The sequence below is a fragment of the Gordionus sp. m RMFG-2023 genome, chromosome 1 (genome assembly GCF_954871325.1).
Source record: "Gordionus sp. m RMFG-2023 chromosome 1, tfGorSpeb1-WG-v2, whole genome shotgun sequence".
Lineage (NCBI taxonomy): Eukaryota > Metazoa > Nematomorpha > Gordioida > Chordodea > Parachordodidae > Gordionus > Gordionus sp. m RMFG-2023.
In genome coordinates, this window is record NC_088775.1 from 14,319,308 (window position 1) to 14,335,649 (window position 16,342).

The 16,342-nt window shown below is 29.6% G+C and overlaps 1 protein-coding gene across 1 annotated transcript in view; it reads right to left on the bottom strand.

Annotated features, from left to right (window-relative positions):
* Window positions 1-2,088: 2,088 nt before the first annotated feature.
* LOC135931928 (tartrate-resistant acid phosphatase type 5-like) overlaps window positions 2,089-16,342 on the bottom strand; it is a 30,715-nt gene continuing 16,461 nt past the window's right edge. Inside the window, exons 2-7 of the mRNA XM_065469249.1 lie at window positions 14,336-14,541; window positions 14,079-14,203; window positions 13,350-13,415; window positions 12,180-12,425; window positions 5,815-5,962; window positions 2,089-2,349 (exon numbers count right to left, since the gene is read on the bottom strand). Of these exons, the coding sequence (XP_065325321.1) occupies window positions 2,089-2,349; window positions 5,815-5,962; window positions 12,180-12,425; window positions 13,350-13,415; window positions 14,079-14,203; window positions 14,336-14,541 (1,052 nt within the window). The remainder of the gene's footprint in view (window positions 2,350-5,814; window positions 5,963-12,179; window positions 12,426-13,349; window positions 13,416-14,078; window positions 14,204-14,335; window positions 14,542-16,342) is intronic.

Genomic DNA, 16,342 nt, shown 5'->3' on the forward strand with positions numbered 1-16,342 from the left:
GGACCTCAATGCTCGCTACTTTGTTTAAAGAGAATGACTAAATTGTTGAATTTTTAAAGAGTGGGTTGATTGTAACATGCCGAGAGATGTTGGATATTCTGGGAATGCTTCACAGAAAAATGGTATAAAATGTTCCCTGTTAAGTGAATTGATGTAAATCTATTTTGAAAATGCGTTTATCTTGTGTCTCATGAAGGGTGACACGTGTGGAGTGAGAAGCAGCCTAACAACCTCCAGGAATATTAAAAAATAATTATTGCCAATTTTCACGATTTGAAACGCAGCGCTTGAAACGCCCAATTTATGTGCACTATAATATTATTTTAATATTCCCCTTTTTATAATCGGCTATCCATCTACGCAATAGACGGAATCTAGAAGATGATTAATTATATTATATGTGTGTTTATATATAAAAGACACATATTTAAAATAATAAATATAATATAATAATTTATGGTCATAACTTGGGTGTAGATTACCATATGAGAAATCCTTTCTCGTCCGGTTATTTGGTTTTTTATTGTAATAATTTATTCCAAAATTATAAAAGTTAAATAAACATTTTTGGCCAGAGAGGTTTTAACGCTCTAACCTCCTCCCTGAATGTGCCTATAGTTTCTGGCAATACTAACTTTTTATAAATGTAACGATTATCTAACACTTGGGGATGCAGATAAGTAACCGAAATTTCAGGAATCAGAAAAGAGTTCTAGAAGATGTTTCGGATATTATGGCTTTATACAATTATGCAAATATGCTTGTTTCATATGTTATGATTATGTGGGTGTATATGTTGTTTCAATATAAATATATGAATTAATTAGCTCATGTTATATGTACAAATAGAGTTCTGTTACAAGAAGTTTCACCTATGTAATTCTCCAATTTTGAAAATGTAATAAAGATCTTCTGTAACCGTGATATTTGTCTGTATAATATAATGTTTATTGTTCGTTTTAAAACAAACCATTTTCGTATTAAACGTTTAAAATGGAATTCTCGATTTTATTATATACATGAAACAAGGAATTCAAAAGGAAGGAATATAATTTTTTCATTTAAAGTTTTTATTTCAGCTGAAGACGATAGTATTATAAAGGAAGTGAACTTAATACTATTTGTAATATCATTATTAAAATGGTTATTAAAACATTCAATTAAAGAACATTATCACTTTTACATTCACTTTTAATATTACATTGGACATTACATTTATTTCTATCTATACCTTGTTGCCAAGACACAACAGGTAAATATTTAGTCATTACAATAGAAATTTACCCCACTCAATCCTATCGAGCACTTATTTTAATTACTAATAATTATGAGACCAAGCAGGACACGATTAAATGATGTTTAATTTGAAAAATACTCTTTTTATCAAAATCTTTAAAAATAATCATCTCTGATTGTTATTAATTACATTTGACAATAAAATATCAATAACCTAGTTTACGCTTCTACTTTATACTGCTTTTTTTATACTTAGACATTATTTTAAAATGAATCAATAAAAATCTATATCGCATTTTTCTATCACTTATTCCTTTCTGTGACGAAGAACTTTTGTTATAGTTACCTGCTCTAAATAATGGTAAACCGTTAATCTTTTTTTGAGGTAACGCATGTAACTTATCAGTTACATTTATCTTTGGATAAAGGTTTTTTTTTAAGTAAAATATACCAACCCTAGTAGAGGCAAAGGGTGTTTAGAACTATCCACTAATGTTTCAAAAAAAGAAATTATTATAATTTTTCTATTTATAAGAATAAAAATAATCAGTAAATTTTAGCGCAATTATTTATTTATTTAAATCTAAAATTTATAAGATGTGAATGTTTTATTCATAGTAGTGGTTTGGGAGATGCATTTTATTTTTAAGAGTAACGTAAAATGTATTGAAGTTACAATTTTTTAATATTATTTATAGTTCTATTTATAATCTATTTTTTATTACTAATATATTTTTTATAAAGGATAAAAAATAATTAGAGAAAAAAATCTTAATTTAGAACAATCATGAAATATAATAGTACAAGTTTTCAAAAATAAGATAAAAATTCATTTTTAACTATTCACTTTTATTATTTATTCTGATAAAATTGTTGATTCCTCCTGTAGATTTTCTTTCGGTAAAGAAATACGCCATCCTCGTTATAGTACGCCACCACCAAGCGTTTGCTAGGATACATGAAATTTAATAAACCAAAACCTCCTTTTTCCGCATACCTAAATATTTTCCTTTCGTTGGCATAGGGATATATCCTTCTTTGTAGGTCAAGCTTAGAACCAGAACCAAATACTGCATACTTCATTGTAATATTATCGGTGTCTTCTTCTATATACTATTAAAATAGTGTTAAAACGAGTGTAGTTAAAACCCGATTCGGGTCGATTTTTTAAAATGGCCCGATTAAGATAAGCATCGAGATTTGGCAAATTCCCAAATTTCTTCCAGAGTGCAAAATCTTTAGGCTTATGTAATGTTATTTTGGTTATAACCTTAATCGAGCCGTTTTTAAAACCGACCCAAATTGGACTTTGTTAAAATAAATCATTTTAGTGAGATTACCAGTGAAAAAAAGAATGAAATAACACATTTGGCCTATCAAATATATACCTAATTAAGATCTACGTGGACTATAAAATTTAAAAATGGGCACAAGCCAGAACTAGTTTAAAGTTTAGAAATTACAACGGGGCAGTTTTAAAAAAAAATCTGCTCGCTCATGGTTTTTGGAAAAATTTCCAAAAACCATGCGTTGCTTAAAAATATTTGAATGGTTGGTATTGTTCATTGTTTATTTTACTATATTTTTATTTAACCTTATAAAATATGAAATAATTTAAGATAAACAAATATTTTAAATATAATCATGCTCTTTACATTTTACCTTTATCCAAATTCACTCCCCCCCCCCCGTTTATTGTTTTGAAAATATTCTTTGCACACCAGCCTATGAGAGGGCGTAGTCGAACTCTGATAAGTTAATCTATGTAACTTGGGATAGTAATATAATAATCTAAAATATTTAAGTAAATTAACTTATCTATATTTCATCTTTTTGGTGACAATGATTTTGTAGATTTCAAATAAAAAATTAGAAAGATAAAGAAATAAAAAAATATTAGGATGAATTAGTTATCTGCAATCCAGGCTAGACTGGGCCTATTCAAAAAATAATGATTTTGATTATTATATTGTGTCATTTCTAAAAAAAAATCGAGCCGGGCCGGATCAGACCTAAAATTTTAAATAAGATATATCATTCAATTTAGTGAAAAAAATTGATATATTTTTAAATTCTTGTTAGAAACAAGACGCCAATATTTTTTTATTTGTAGAATATTATTTTTACAAATAAAAAAATTATATGTTTAAATTATTTCGGGCTGGACGGTCAAATAATTATTATTTCGGGTCTGGCCTTTCGTAACACATAAAAAAAAATTTCAGGAAATGGCCGGGCCAAAATTTTAAATAAAAATTTCGTGAGAAACAAATTTCGAGGTCTTTTGACGAATGTAGAATCCCACGTTGGGATCCGACAAGTTTAAGTGGCCTCGAAATTTCCAAGAATATTTGTGCAAGATTTGCTAGTACTTTTGGCGGTTCGGAGCGAAAATAAATTTGGCGATCCTTTAAAATATTCTCCCTCCATATAATTTAACTAAACTTTTAAAAAAATCATAAAATAAAGAACCAGGTTCGTCTTTTTAAAATAGGATACTTGAAAGCAACATAGAATATAAATTCATATTTATGCAATAGATATAAATGATTTGTAATAAATGACTGAGCTAAAATTAATCATAATTTATGTGATATTTATACTTTTTTAAATAACATTTACTTTTAAGTGATAAGGAACAAATTTTAACGACCATAAAATAGTCCATCAGCAGTTCCTGTTTGCAGGGGGCTGTATCGATGGCTATTTGTAAGAAGACAGAATTTGTTAAACTAGCATATTTGTTTTTGAGTCTCTATTTTTCCTATAGCAGCTAAAGATGATTTTGATTTGGCTGCGAAGTTGATAATATATAGTACCACATCCTACCTTGGAATGAGACTTATGCCATCGGGATGCATGGAATTATTCTGTGATAACTCACACCAGTTCGAAAGATGGAACTGTAACATTTTTGAGGTAAAATTATATTGATGCATGGCCGGTGCAATCTAAAGGGTAGAAATTAGATTCGATGAACTAACCGCACCCAATACAAGTAGATGTGTCGACATTGCTGGCGAAGCAGATGGCAATAATGTTGAACCTAATTGTTCACGCGTCATAAACAAGTCCAAATCTCAGCTAGGTGGCTTGCAACTATTTTTAGACAGAATGAGCATTCAATATTATGCAATTCCGATTTTACTTTAAGCATCAGAAAGAAAGTATTTAATGGAACTAGCGATAGGAGGGGCATCCAATTCTTTTTGAGTTATTGACGATAGAATATTCACTGGATGTGACCCCCCCCCTCGCAAACTTATTCAACGACGATATTCCCCCATTATTAATTACAAGTTTTAATTAGGATGGTAATCCCTTAATATATTTAACAAAGAATAACTTAAATTATTAATACCTCCCTATAAACTATAAAAAAATTGTGAATGTAAAAAAGTTATTTTTCGGAAATATGAATTTAATTAAAAACTTTACTCGCATTTACGATGAATGCATTGTTATGGTATATAGTTAGCATGAATATGAGTTTGCTGATAGAATGTCTAACACTTTTAAAATTACGTTTAAAAATATAACAGAAAATTACCCAGAATAATTTTATTTGAAAAATAATAACTATAATTATATGCAATATATAGATTTGGTCGATGTTTAGTAATATAAAAATATTATAATAGATCTAAAATAAAAGTATTAAATAAATTTTTACAATAATATATTTTACCATTCTAAAAATTTAATTGATAATCCCCCAATAAATTTATCCTGCCCCTAGGCCTACTCCCTTTACACCTATTCCCTTCAAAAAATTTGGAAACAAAATGCTTATATCCCCTTTATTAATGTAGACGTTGGGGACAGAATAACTTGGAGAGAGTACGGCTGATAATGTTCAAGCGGATATGCAGATAGCGATGAAGGTGTAAAAGTTGTAAATCGGATACCAATGTCCCCTAACTTTTTAAGGAGAGTTTCTTTAAGCCAGAAAGAATACAAGAAGTTTATATTTAAAGTCCATTGAATCATGTCCTTTTTGAGCTTTAATAGATACTGATCGTTGCATTCAGAAATGAGTTTTAAAATAATTTCTTTTAATTGTTATTAAATGATAAATAGAATCCAGTTTAGCTAAATCCTTTGGAAATTTGTGTAGGAATGCGTTAATATTTTTTCTTCCGCGAATATGGGTTCCAGGAGGACAAGGGTTTTCTTTGCTGACTACATAAAAGTTAATAACCTGTAGAATGAATGTGGTTTTAAGAAACTTATCTTACAATTAAAGATAATTATTTGTTATTTATGAGGTCTGTAATATATAAAAGTTATAAGAGGGGGGGGGGGGTTATCACGGAAAAATAGTTACCAGCCCTTAATCATTCAAATTAAAGTTTTATATACAGCCAGGCCCAAAAGCTTGGCTCTATGAATTATCTTTCTTTTTTTTTATTTATTCTACTTTCAGATATTTTATGATATGATAAGATCGTAAAAATTATTGATCACAAACTGAAGGAAAAAAAGTATTAACATGTTTTAAAAAGTAAGATTTTATTGTTTAAATATTTTCGTTAGATTTTTAATTTTTATGAAATTATTAATAATAATAATGATAACTTGTAAATCATGATCATGGCCACAAATAAACAATGAGGCCATATTATCTCTGAGCCAGGGATTTAAGAATTGTAGTAATTTTGTGGCTCCTGCTACACCGAACGAATATATTGGATGGTGTCCAGCCACTACCAAAAAATCGGCCATGCTAAAAGAAAAGTAAATTAAGTGTTTTAACTTAAGAAAATCATTCATTATTATAATCACCAGAATGCATTTGTTACATTTCTATTCTATTGATATATTTCATTTGTTACATATCCCCTATTGTTACTGTTGTATCTCTCGTCCTCATAATTGCATGAACAGCACAGAACTAGGAAGAGACTATTGGATTGTTATATTTAGGGGCACCGGGTAGCTCATGTGTTATGATAGATGAAAAATGGAGAGGTATATCAGTCCATTAAATAAACATAAACTCGAAACGGTCTATGACATTATTTGGAGACTTAGTCGTTATGATAGACCTAGCATGATAGATCAGTTGACGTATCGGAAATGTTGAGAATCACAAAGGTTTTAAATAACCGATGTTTAGTCTAAATAAAATACAATTTCACATAAGCCTCAGAATAAAGAACCTAAGAGGCATAATACCTATTATGACTGCCCAAATGACAACTGGAATGCTTATTTTTTAAAGCACTATACAATCGTCAATAGAGAATTACTCAACACAACCATTCCCAAAAGCAGTACACACCTGAAATTATTATACACCACTGACCATAGATCACGTTACCTACACAATAGGGTAAGTTTTACCAAAACCAAAAATACAAAAATTTTATTTGAAAACTGTTCGTAATAGTAAGAGAAATACAAAACAGTATATGGTAAAATTTTAAGTCAACGGTATCAATAAAAAACAATAGATAGATAAGGCCCTAGTATTTCTATGTTTAAAAATAACTTTCGAAGATCACCTATCACACATGCAAATTAAAGAAACAACATAGAACACATGGCTTATAATAGAGTCTAAAGGAATCTCTCTCAAATGCAGGGGTACTATTATCGTTGTTCATAATTTGTAAGATTTACAATTGATCCTTTACACAGATACCGAAAATAGCAAACCATGACTAATGCAGAAGCTATGAAAAATCAATTAATAATTGAATTCTCACCAACATTTTATAATTGGGAAGAGAACTACAATGACCATAGTGAGGAACAGTTCCGACGACTTAGTAGACACTTCCAAAAAAACCTCAATAATGTCATCACCCGGCATCTACTCGATCGATGGTCTCTTACCAATCCACACATATATAACACCTGAGCTAACCGGCCCCTGTTGCATGCAGCTATAATGACGTGGAAACACAATAGCTACATCCATATATCCTTAACGTTAAATAGTAACATATTATCTCCTTGTCGTTACTGTCACACTTATATTTAATTGTTAAATATCTCTCAGTACTAAATTTGTTCGAAAATCTTGATCTCCATAAACAAATTCCTTTCTCTTTAAAGTTAAAGGTTGAATTATGTTCATATATCTGGAAAAAAATAAGGAATGCTGGTGGGATTCGGACCTCTTGCTTAAAAGCCAAACAGGTTAGCACTTAAGCCCTATATAGTAAAATACCATAAACATTTTAGACTGTTTATATTTATATAATAATAAATGTTATAATAATTAGACTCTGCTTGTGTTTTGATAATTTTCTTCTAAACCTCCGCTGTTTTTTTTAATATATAAATATATATTACTTACAATTAACTCTGAAAAATATATACAAAATAATCCCAAATCCTAATATTTAAAATATTAATAATAATCCGGGAATTCTAAAAATAAAAAAGAAATATATCATTTCTCATAAAAACCTGCCTATATTGAGCGTATTACCCATTAAATTAGTTGTTATTCCGTTTATCCATCAGAGTTCATTAATTATCGAAGATTACTGTTAAGTTAGATGTTCATATATTTTTTTAAACTTGTCAATATTGAGAGAACTACCCATTAAACAAGCTCTTATTCAGTTTACGCATGATAATTCCTTAATTCTCGCTAGATTTAATTTTCTCATATTCTCTAATTAATCGATTAATTGATGCACAAATTTTGCTTAATTGTTTCTCTCAAAATCAATATATTTTAAATAATCTCGCTATTATACACTATCTTATCCATTTGGCTTATCATATATAGGAAAACTTGCCAATATTTAGATTCATTCTTGTTAAATTTGGAGTTATTCCGTTTTTGTATGAGTGTATTATATATTTTTTAAATAAAAACCGCTAATTTTAAAAGTCGAAAATAATAGTATTTATGTAATAAAACTTGCCAATAATTAGCTTCATTCTCTTTAAATTTAAAGTTATTCCGTTTTTGTATCAGAGTTCATTATTTTTCAAAAAATAAAAACTGTTAATTTTAAACGCCAATTTTTATTGCTAAATTAATTACCGCGCGATTTAATTTTTTAAAATATATATCCCATCTTTCCTTTTTGTTTAGTGATGCACAAATTTAACTTATACTTTGCGCAAAATTAAAAATTCATTAGTCGCTTATTAATAACTCACGCCTCTCTATCTCAATTTTCTTCGCTCGCTTTGCTTCGGATTTTTTATATATTTTTATCTAGCATCATTTTTCAAATTATTCATCATCGCAGCTTCATATATTTTGATTCATTGACGCTATTTAATAAAACCTATTTGATAGTTCATTTCTTTATTTCCATTGTTTAATCCGAGTCATATTTGATAAATTTCGCGTGATCCATTCGCGATTCTTTTTATCAATTTTTATTTTCGCATCTGGATATAGCTTTCAATTCATTCATTACCACTACATTCTTCTTACAAGTAGTCAAGCCATTCACTCAAGTTATTTGCTTTACATTCTAATATTTGGCATTGACTTTTGATTTATTCATGCCCGCAGTATAATACTATAACAATGGACATCCCCTTTGAACCCAAAATCTGCCTTTCCTGCCTTAAACTTATACATTTATCAAATGATGATGTATTTTATGTTCATGGATCAATCATTAACAAGTGATCATTCAAGACGTTCACCTCTCCCCTAGAACGCTTACACGCTTCCCAGCCCTTTCATAGAACCACCTTTTTATACCCATTCCTCAATATCAGAAAACCTAACATCATATGAATTCCCAAAGAGATTAGGTTACAGGTCGCTAAGTCTCTCTCTGACTTTACCTCTTTATTGCAAAATTTTAACAGTGAGAAGGAATGGCTTAAATTTTAATCTTTGGTTATAATACCTTTAGGTTATTTTATAAATTCTCAAGAATTTCTTTAATAAAACAAATTAATGATGCCTCCTGCAACATTTCCCCCCATCTCCAAGAGTTTAAGGGTCTCACAATTTTTTTTATAACAAAAAAGCTTCTCCTATTGAGCTTAAAGCCAAACTTATTTCAAATAATAGACTGTTTAAATATTAAAGGTGCTCTTAAATTGGCCTCTTCTAATGATTCACTAGTTGACTCAGATGAGACATACATAAAACCCCAACACCCTTCACTTTAACTCCAATCGCCCAACAACCTTATTCTCATTGTGCTTCCAATTTCATTTCAGACGAAGTAAGGAAGGTAATCCTATCCTTACACCGACCGCTCACGGCCTAGATGGAATCAAACCCATGTTCTCCAGGACACAACTTCTCCATTGATCAGTTCACAAACTTTCATCCTTCTTAAAATCACAAACCTGTGTAACTGAATCTTATATGGTGACGTTCCCATCATTGACTCCCCCATTCTTTTTAGAGCCAGACTTATAACCTTACAGAAGCCTAACAAAGATATCGGAGTTAACTTTCAGCCACCTTGTCGCTAAAATGATTACATACGGGATAAAATATAAGATCTCTCACCTTCTCACCCCATTTTATTTAGGGATAGGAATCACTGGCGTATGTGAGGCCAGAGTATATCTCACTCGTCTTTATTTGGAGAGCAATCCCACAAATGAAACACTTATCAATGTTTTGCTAATGCGTACAACACCCTCACCCCTAACTCACAATCAGCGAGCACATCATTCCCATGCTACACCAAATTTCTCTAATCAATTTTGCAATTCAATTTTCAAAAAATAATCTCAGTCTAGGTCATCAAACAAGATAAATAATTAAGATCCCTTTTATTTTGTCTTCCAATCAATAATATAATTCAAATCATTAATTCAGAATGCTCATTTTTACTCCGCGTTGACGGGATGGACCTCATTTTTAACCAATATGGTCATACATATTATCAAGAAAATGAGATGCGCTGTTGGTCTCATTCCCAACCCCCAAAAATCTTAATTTGTGCAAGTAAACTCCTCCGATTAAAATTCCCACAATTTCGAAATTACCTCCAAGGAGAAGCTAACACATCTAGATTCCCCAGTAGGAGGATTCACCGCAATCAGTGCCTTCCTTCACTCTACTCTTGATATTCTTTTTAAGCTTGATAACCTCTTTGACTTGCTACCCTTGTATAAATCATTCTTCCAAACTTCTTTAATATTCCACACTTTATGCTTTTCACTCAACGCCTATTTTTAAATATCCTATCTCACTCAGTATTTATGATATAAAAATAATAACCGAAAATATTTGAATCAAAAATTCAATAAAACAGCATGGGCTCAAGCTTCTTTACCCACCAAAAGTAATGGTATAGGGATTAGATCTCCCAACGATCTTGCTCTCACTGCCTTTTGAGGATTCTACTTTCAAAAGCCACAATCACGTACCACGCCTCACAACCTTTATGATGCTATCTTGCTATGAAGGAAGCCCGTTGATGATGTCCCGAATCTAATAGACAGAAGGATTGGGACAGGTCAGTTGTAGCATGATGTGTTGAATACCTATTATCTAGCATGTTCCCATCAGACCATTCTCTCTTCACTTCTTATGGAACCGGGTATAAATTTTTGGAGTCATTCCTATCTAAAGTCTTCAACTCCAGCCAACCAACAATGAGCTAACCCACGCAAAACTTTCCTCACTTCTGCTCTGGTTGCAGAATCCCCAAAATCAGCAAAGGAAGACACATCGGATGAATCTTCAGCCACACACAATGCAATTTCTTGATCCAGCGAGCATTGAAATCTGCTCAAATACCCGCTATGCTTGAATCACCAGAACATTTAGATCCGATGGAAAGCGGCCTGACAAAATTTCCCTGATCCCATGGAAACGGGTCAATTTCTGGCTTGGTTCCATTCTTGTATAGATCCATTACCTTCTAACCAAACTCCAAACCTACTTGAGCAAAAAGAAGAACATAAAATTTCCAAAAATTCGTAAATATCAGAAGATCACATCTTTATCCCAATAATATCCACTACCTTAACCTGCAAGCATACTTGTGATCCACAAGAAGGCTTCTTCCTCAGACAGAAACTGGCTATAGCCAGGGATCCAAACCGAAACGAATATCGGTTCGGTTCAGGTTCAGATTCGGATAAAAATATCGGTTCAAGGTTCAGGTTCGGTTCACAAAAAATAAAAATATCGGTTCGGTTCGAACCTCTAAAAACCGGTTTGAACACATTTGTATTCAAACCTACATTAGGATTATGTATCAGGAGAAATTTTTTTTTATTTCATAATTAAAATAAAAACCTTCATTTTTATTAATTGCACAAATATAACAAATAAATATATCAATGATTAATTTAAATATGAACAATTATTTAAACAACTTATGTATTAGATTAAATTTTTTTCTACGCATTATAATTTATAAGCTTAAAATATTTCAAAAATATTGCAAAATGGCAATATACTAAAGTTTATAAAAATTATGACTGACGTTTTTCAATCAAATGTGATTGATAATAATTTTTAAACAATTTGAATATAATTAAAATTTTTGCAATATACTACTAGTAATAACTTACACATTATTTTATAAGCATAAAATTATGAGACTCGAACCGGTTCAGAGGCATTTTAGCGGTTCGGTTCAGGTTCGGCTAGGATATTTTAGAGGAATAGGTTCGGTTTAGGTTCGATAAAAAATACAGGTTTTTAGCGGCTTAACGGTTCGGTTCAGGTTCGGTTCAGGTTCGGTTTGGATCCCTGGCTATAGCTATCCTTAAAGCGAATTATCAAAGTTTCAATGGCAGTCTTTCAACAGATCTTCGATAGACTCACTTTTTCTTTCTTATCCTTATCATTTTACATTATATTTCACCTTTATATTATTTAATTTTATATTTATTAATTTTTTCGTATATAAATTTTGTGTTGACTTATATTAATATGATAATAAAAATAATCAATGTATCTCAATGTTTTAATAAATGACAGAGATTTCAATTCATCTACAATTTTTGAATATTTTAAATAGCCTTAAATAAACCTCATGTGATTATATAACCATTGTTTATGATGCAATTGAGAGTCTTCGTTCACATATTTTTCCTCTTCTAACCCATTAGAGCCTTTGTTGATGAGTACATTAGTATCCAACATTAAAACGTCTATTACTATGGACTCCTTCAACGATTCATTATCTCTATACTTAATATCTATCATTAAACCAATCTTGTAATACAAATCAGGATATTTCCTTATGTTCAATAATTTATTAAAATTAATAAATGCCCTAAATAAAAGAAACAATAATAAGTATAACTATTATTTTCATAATAAGGGGGTGTAAGTGTGAGGAGAGCGGTTTTTTATAGGTAACATAGATAGCTAATTATTCAAAAGGTGGCATATAATTTTAAATAATAGCAAAGAGCCACAATAATTTGTATTGGATTTGAAATTTCTCATTTTTATATCATTATTTGGGAATTTTTAAATCTTTAAAGATTAATTTGATCAGAAATGTACTCTAGTATTATTGGATTACCTACCCTAGACATTTCAGGCAATATTTTATGTAATTTTCTGTATTTCTTTTCATTTATATGAAAAATCTATTTAAATATAAACTAAAAATAGTTTAAAAGTTTTCAACGAAATTGTCAAAAATTTAGAGTTTGGGGGCTCTACCCATTCTAATTCTGATTTTTCAAATTTTAAAAATCTCACTCAGGAATTTCTTAAATTTATACTATCTTCAATCCTATGTTATATCGAAAAGGATGCAAAGTATTAGCAAAAATATCATTTTAAAAAAATATATGTGGTCTTTCTTTAGCAAAACAATAGAAATATTTAAAATTTTAATAAATTTTACAAATTAATATCTTAAATATAATATATAGATGATAAATTACATTAAAATATTTTATGCCATCTATATTTACTTTTACTATAAAAATATTTTGATAAATCAATCATAATATTAATCAGAAATACTATTGGCCTGATATTCAAGGTACCAGTCTGTATTGGTTAATGCTTTCAATTTTAACCTATACCAGTAGCCAATACTCAAAAATGGAGGTGTGAGGTATCGATTGTATCAGCTGATACCGCGTTAATATCCATAGTATCGGTTTAGAAATTGATAATATTGGTCGATACTGTATTTATATTTCAGATATCTTCATGTATCAATTGTGTCAGCCAATACCTTGTTAGTATCCGTGGTATTGGTTTGACCATCCGATATCGGCTAAATAGGCGTAACAGGGCATCGCTGATATTTAAACAAAACAATTTTTTACAACGACTATAGGTATTTCATGCATCAATTATATAATATAATGAAAACTAAATGAAAGAAATACATATTAAAATTAGCAAAAAAGAAAAATTCAAAATTAACTAAAGTAAATAAATTAAAATGAAATTTAAATTAGCATAGCCTCTTTACTATCATTTACTCTTCTGACCCCTCCCCCTTCTATAATGAGAGTGTCTTTCTTCAACGCCCCCCCCCCTCGTGGCAGAAGTCCCTAGATAAGATATTGCAATATATAATAAAAGTTGGCTACTCTTTCTTAACATAAATAATACATAATGAGCTATCTATGTTATTTATTATAACTATATTTTTTTCCTATAAATTTTATTAGAGGGCTTTAGGTCCGTTTTTATAAGCCTTTGCTACTATGGACGAGGCCGGCGGTTACTATTTAATTTCAATAAAATTTTTCTTGTTTTTTTAATTGTAAAAGAATAAACAATTAAAAATTTTCAATAAATTTATAATATAAATAATAGGATTAAATTTTTTTTAATATGAAAAAAAGCAAAAAAATTGTATCAAAATGCAGAAATACAACTAAAAATTTATCTAAGTACAAATAACTTTTATAAAGTTATCTTGATACTTTAAAAATATATATATTATAGTAACCATCTTTCAGATTTCTTTCGATATTCCATCTGAGCCGTCACATTTCCCCTGTAATCATGGTTTCCAGCTATAACGTACCAATTGATATCCTTTAAAGGTCCAAGATAAACGTTCTCAAACGTTATCTTTTAAGCATAATTTATTTTAATTTATAAAATAGTGCTTAAAATCTATTTTAGAAATCAAACGCTTATTTTAATATAAAGTCCATGTTTCCCAAAAAAACAACTTATATTTATAATTATGTTATGAAATACTTTAAATCTATCGTCTTTGATATCTTCCACACCGTCAGCATAAAAATTATCACCAAGCAATAAAACGGAGGTTTTATTGATTATGACAAATTCTTTCATTGTTTCCGCCACTTTTAATTGCATCTCACTCACGTAAGGCTCTATTGGTTGGCCGCCAGTATCTCCTATAGCTATAAATCGATAAATTAATTCGTCCTGTCCATCGCCTATTTTTTAAAACAAAATTTATAAATAATCTAAGTATATTAATAATCATATTTTATTAACAACTCTAAATAATTAAACATCGAAAGAAAGAAAAGCAATTTACCATAAATTTATTTATTGATTGATTGATAAGATAAAATTCTACTTTTAACTCCTTTTAATTAAATTCTGAGAAAATAATTGCATTGCATGGTTAAAAAGAAAGAAGAAGCGATTCATTTGGTGACATATTTTCAATTTTTTTTACATAATACTAGCAATCTGAAGCTTAAATCACATCAATAATTAGTTCGTATTTCGCTCATTATTTAGTGCAGCACCCGTTTGACACATTTAAAAGAAAAATGTATAATTGGCAAAATAAAAAATATCTAGACCCCACCGATATTTTAGGTTTAATTGGTATTATTTATCAGTCCCTTTTGCCAATTAACTATACAGCGTCGCGCCTTGCGATTCAAAAATCAAATTCATTTAGTTGTCTTTTCTCCTATTCAAAATATTTATGAATCCTGATTTTACCACCTTTTATAGTTGATTTGTTATTTTTGTTTATTTAATGAATATAGAAATAAATTTTAAATCTCGTTATATTTCGAATCTAGTTATATTTTCAAAAACTTGATATGATATTGAATCACACATTAAGAGGGATTCTTAAGTCTGAGAAGTCTTCCAAAATTTTGAAGGCGCTAATTATAGAAGCTCAAACTAAAATTTGCTTCAATCCGTTTTAGTAGACAATAAATAAAATAAACTATTAGCAAAAATAAGAAAATTTCAAAGAATTGGCATCAAGATTCAAATACAGAATAAAAAAAATATTGAATTTAAAAACAATTTAATTACAAAAAATTGGTAAAATATTTTTTTTTTGATCTGAAATATTTAAATGAGCCTTTTTCGTATAAATTATCAAATCAATATTTTAAAAAAATCTTAATTCCATGGAGTGAGGTGAGGGGGGTTCATTCCCTTTTAACACTTATGGATGGTACTCACCCTATGTATTTCACCTTGGCATGAACATTTTGTGAAGTATTTTATTTTTCAATTTATAGTTACAGAAGTTCCCGGCAAAGTGCCTGGGTAGGAGCGCTATATCGAAATACATTTTCACCTTGGCATGAACATTTTGTGAAGTATTTTATTTTTCAATTTATAGTTACAGAAGTTCCGGCAAAGTGCCTGGGTAGGAGCGCTATATCGAAATACATTTTCGGCCATTAAATTTCTCGAATTTAAAAATCGCCAATAGTATATTATTTAAAATTGAGAGTTTCTAATTCTTCATGGATCCCTGTTTCTAATATGAAATATTTATTAAAATAATGTTAATGGTTTGGCTAATTCAATAATATGACAATGTTAATTTCTTAGAAATGCAGAAAAGTCATAAATAAATGTATGTAATAAATTGTTATAATATTATTAAATGATAAATATCTGAAATATGATAGTAACATTTTATTAGGTGATTGATTTATTGTTAGTTAGAATTTAAAATCTAATAATTATATAAAATATATATAAACCTGTGAAATCCGATTCTATATAATGGGTAATTTTGACGTAATTTTTGAATGGATTCACTAACACCTCCTCCTCGGTTTCACGCTCTTTTCCTTTCCGGCTTGAACCGGAATTTAAATCTATGCCGAAGAAATTCAAATAGGGATCAAGTGTACGGGATTCAATCAATACCTCAGGATTTGTATTTAAAATATTTTCCGGATTATCACCGTTAGTTACCACCTCACCGGTGTGTTCTTCAAAATATAGGTCTTTAGAAATGTATTC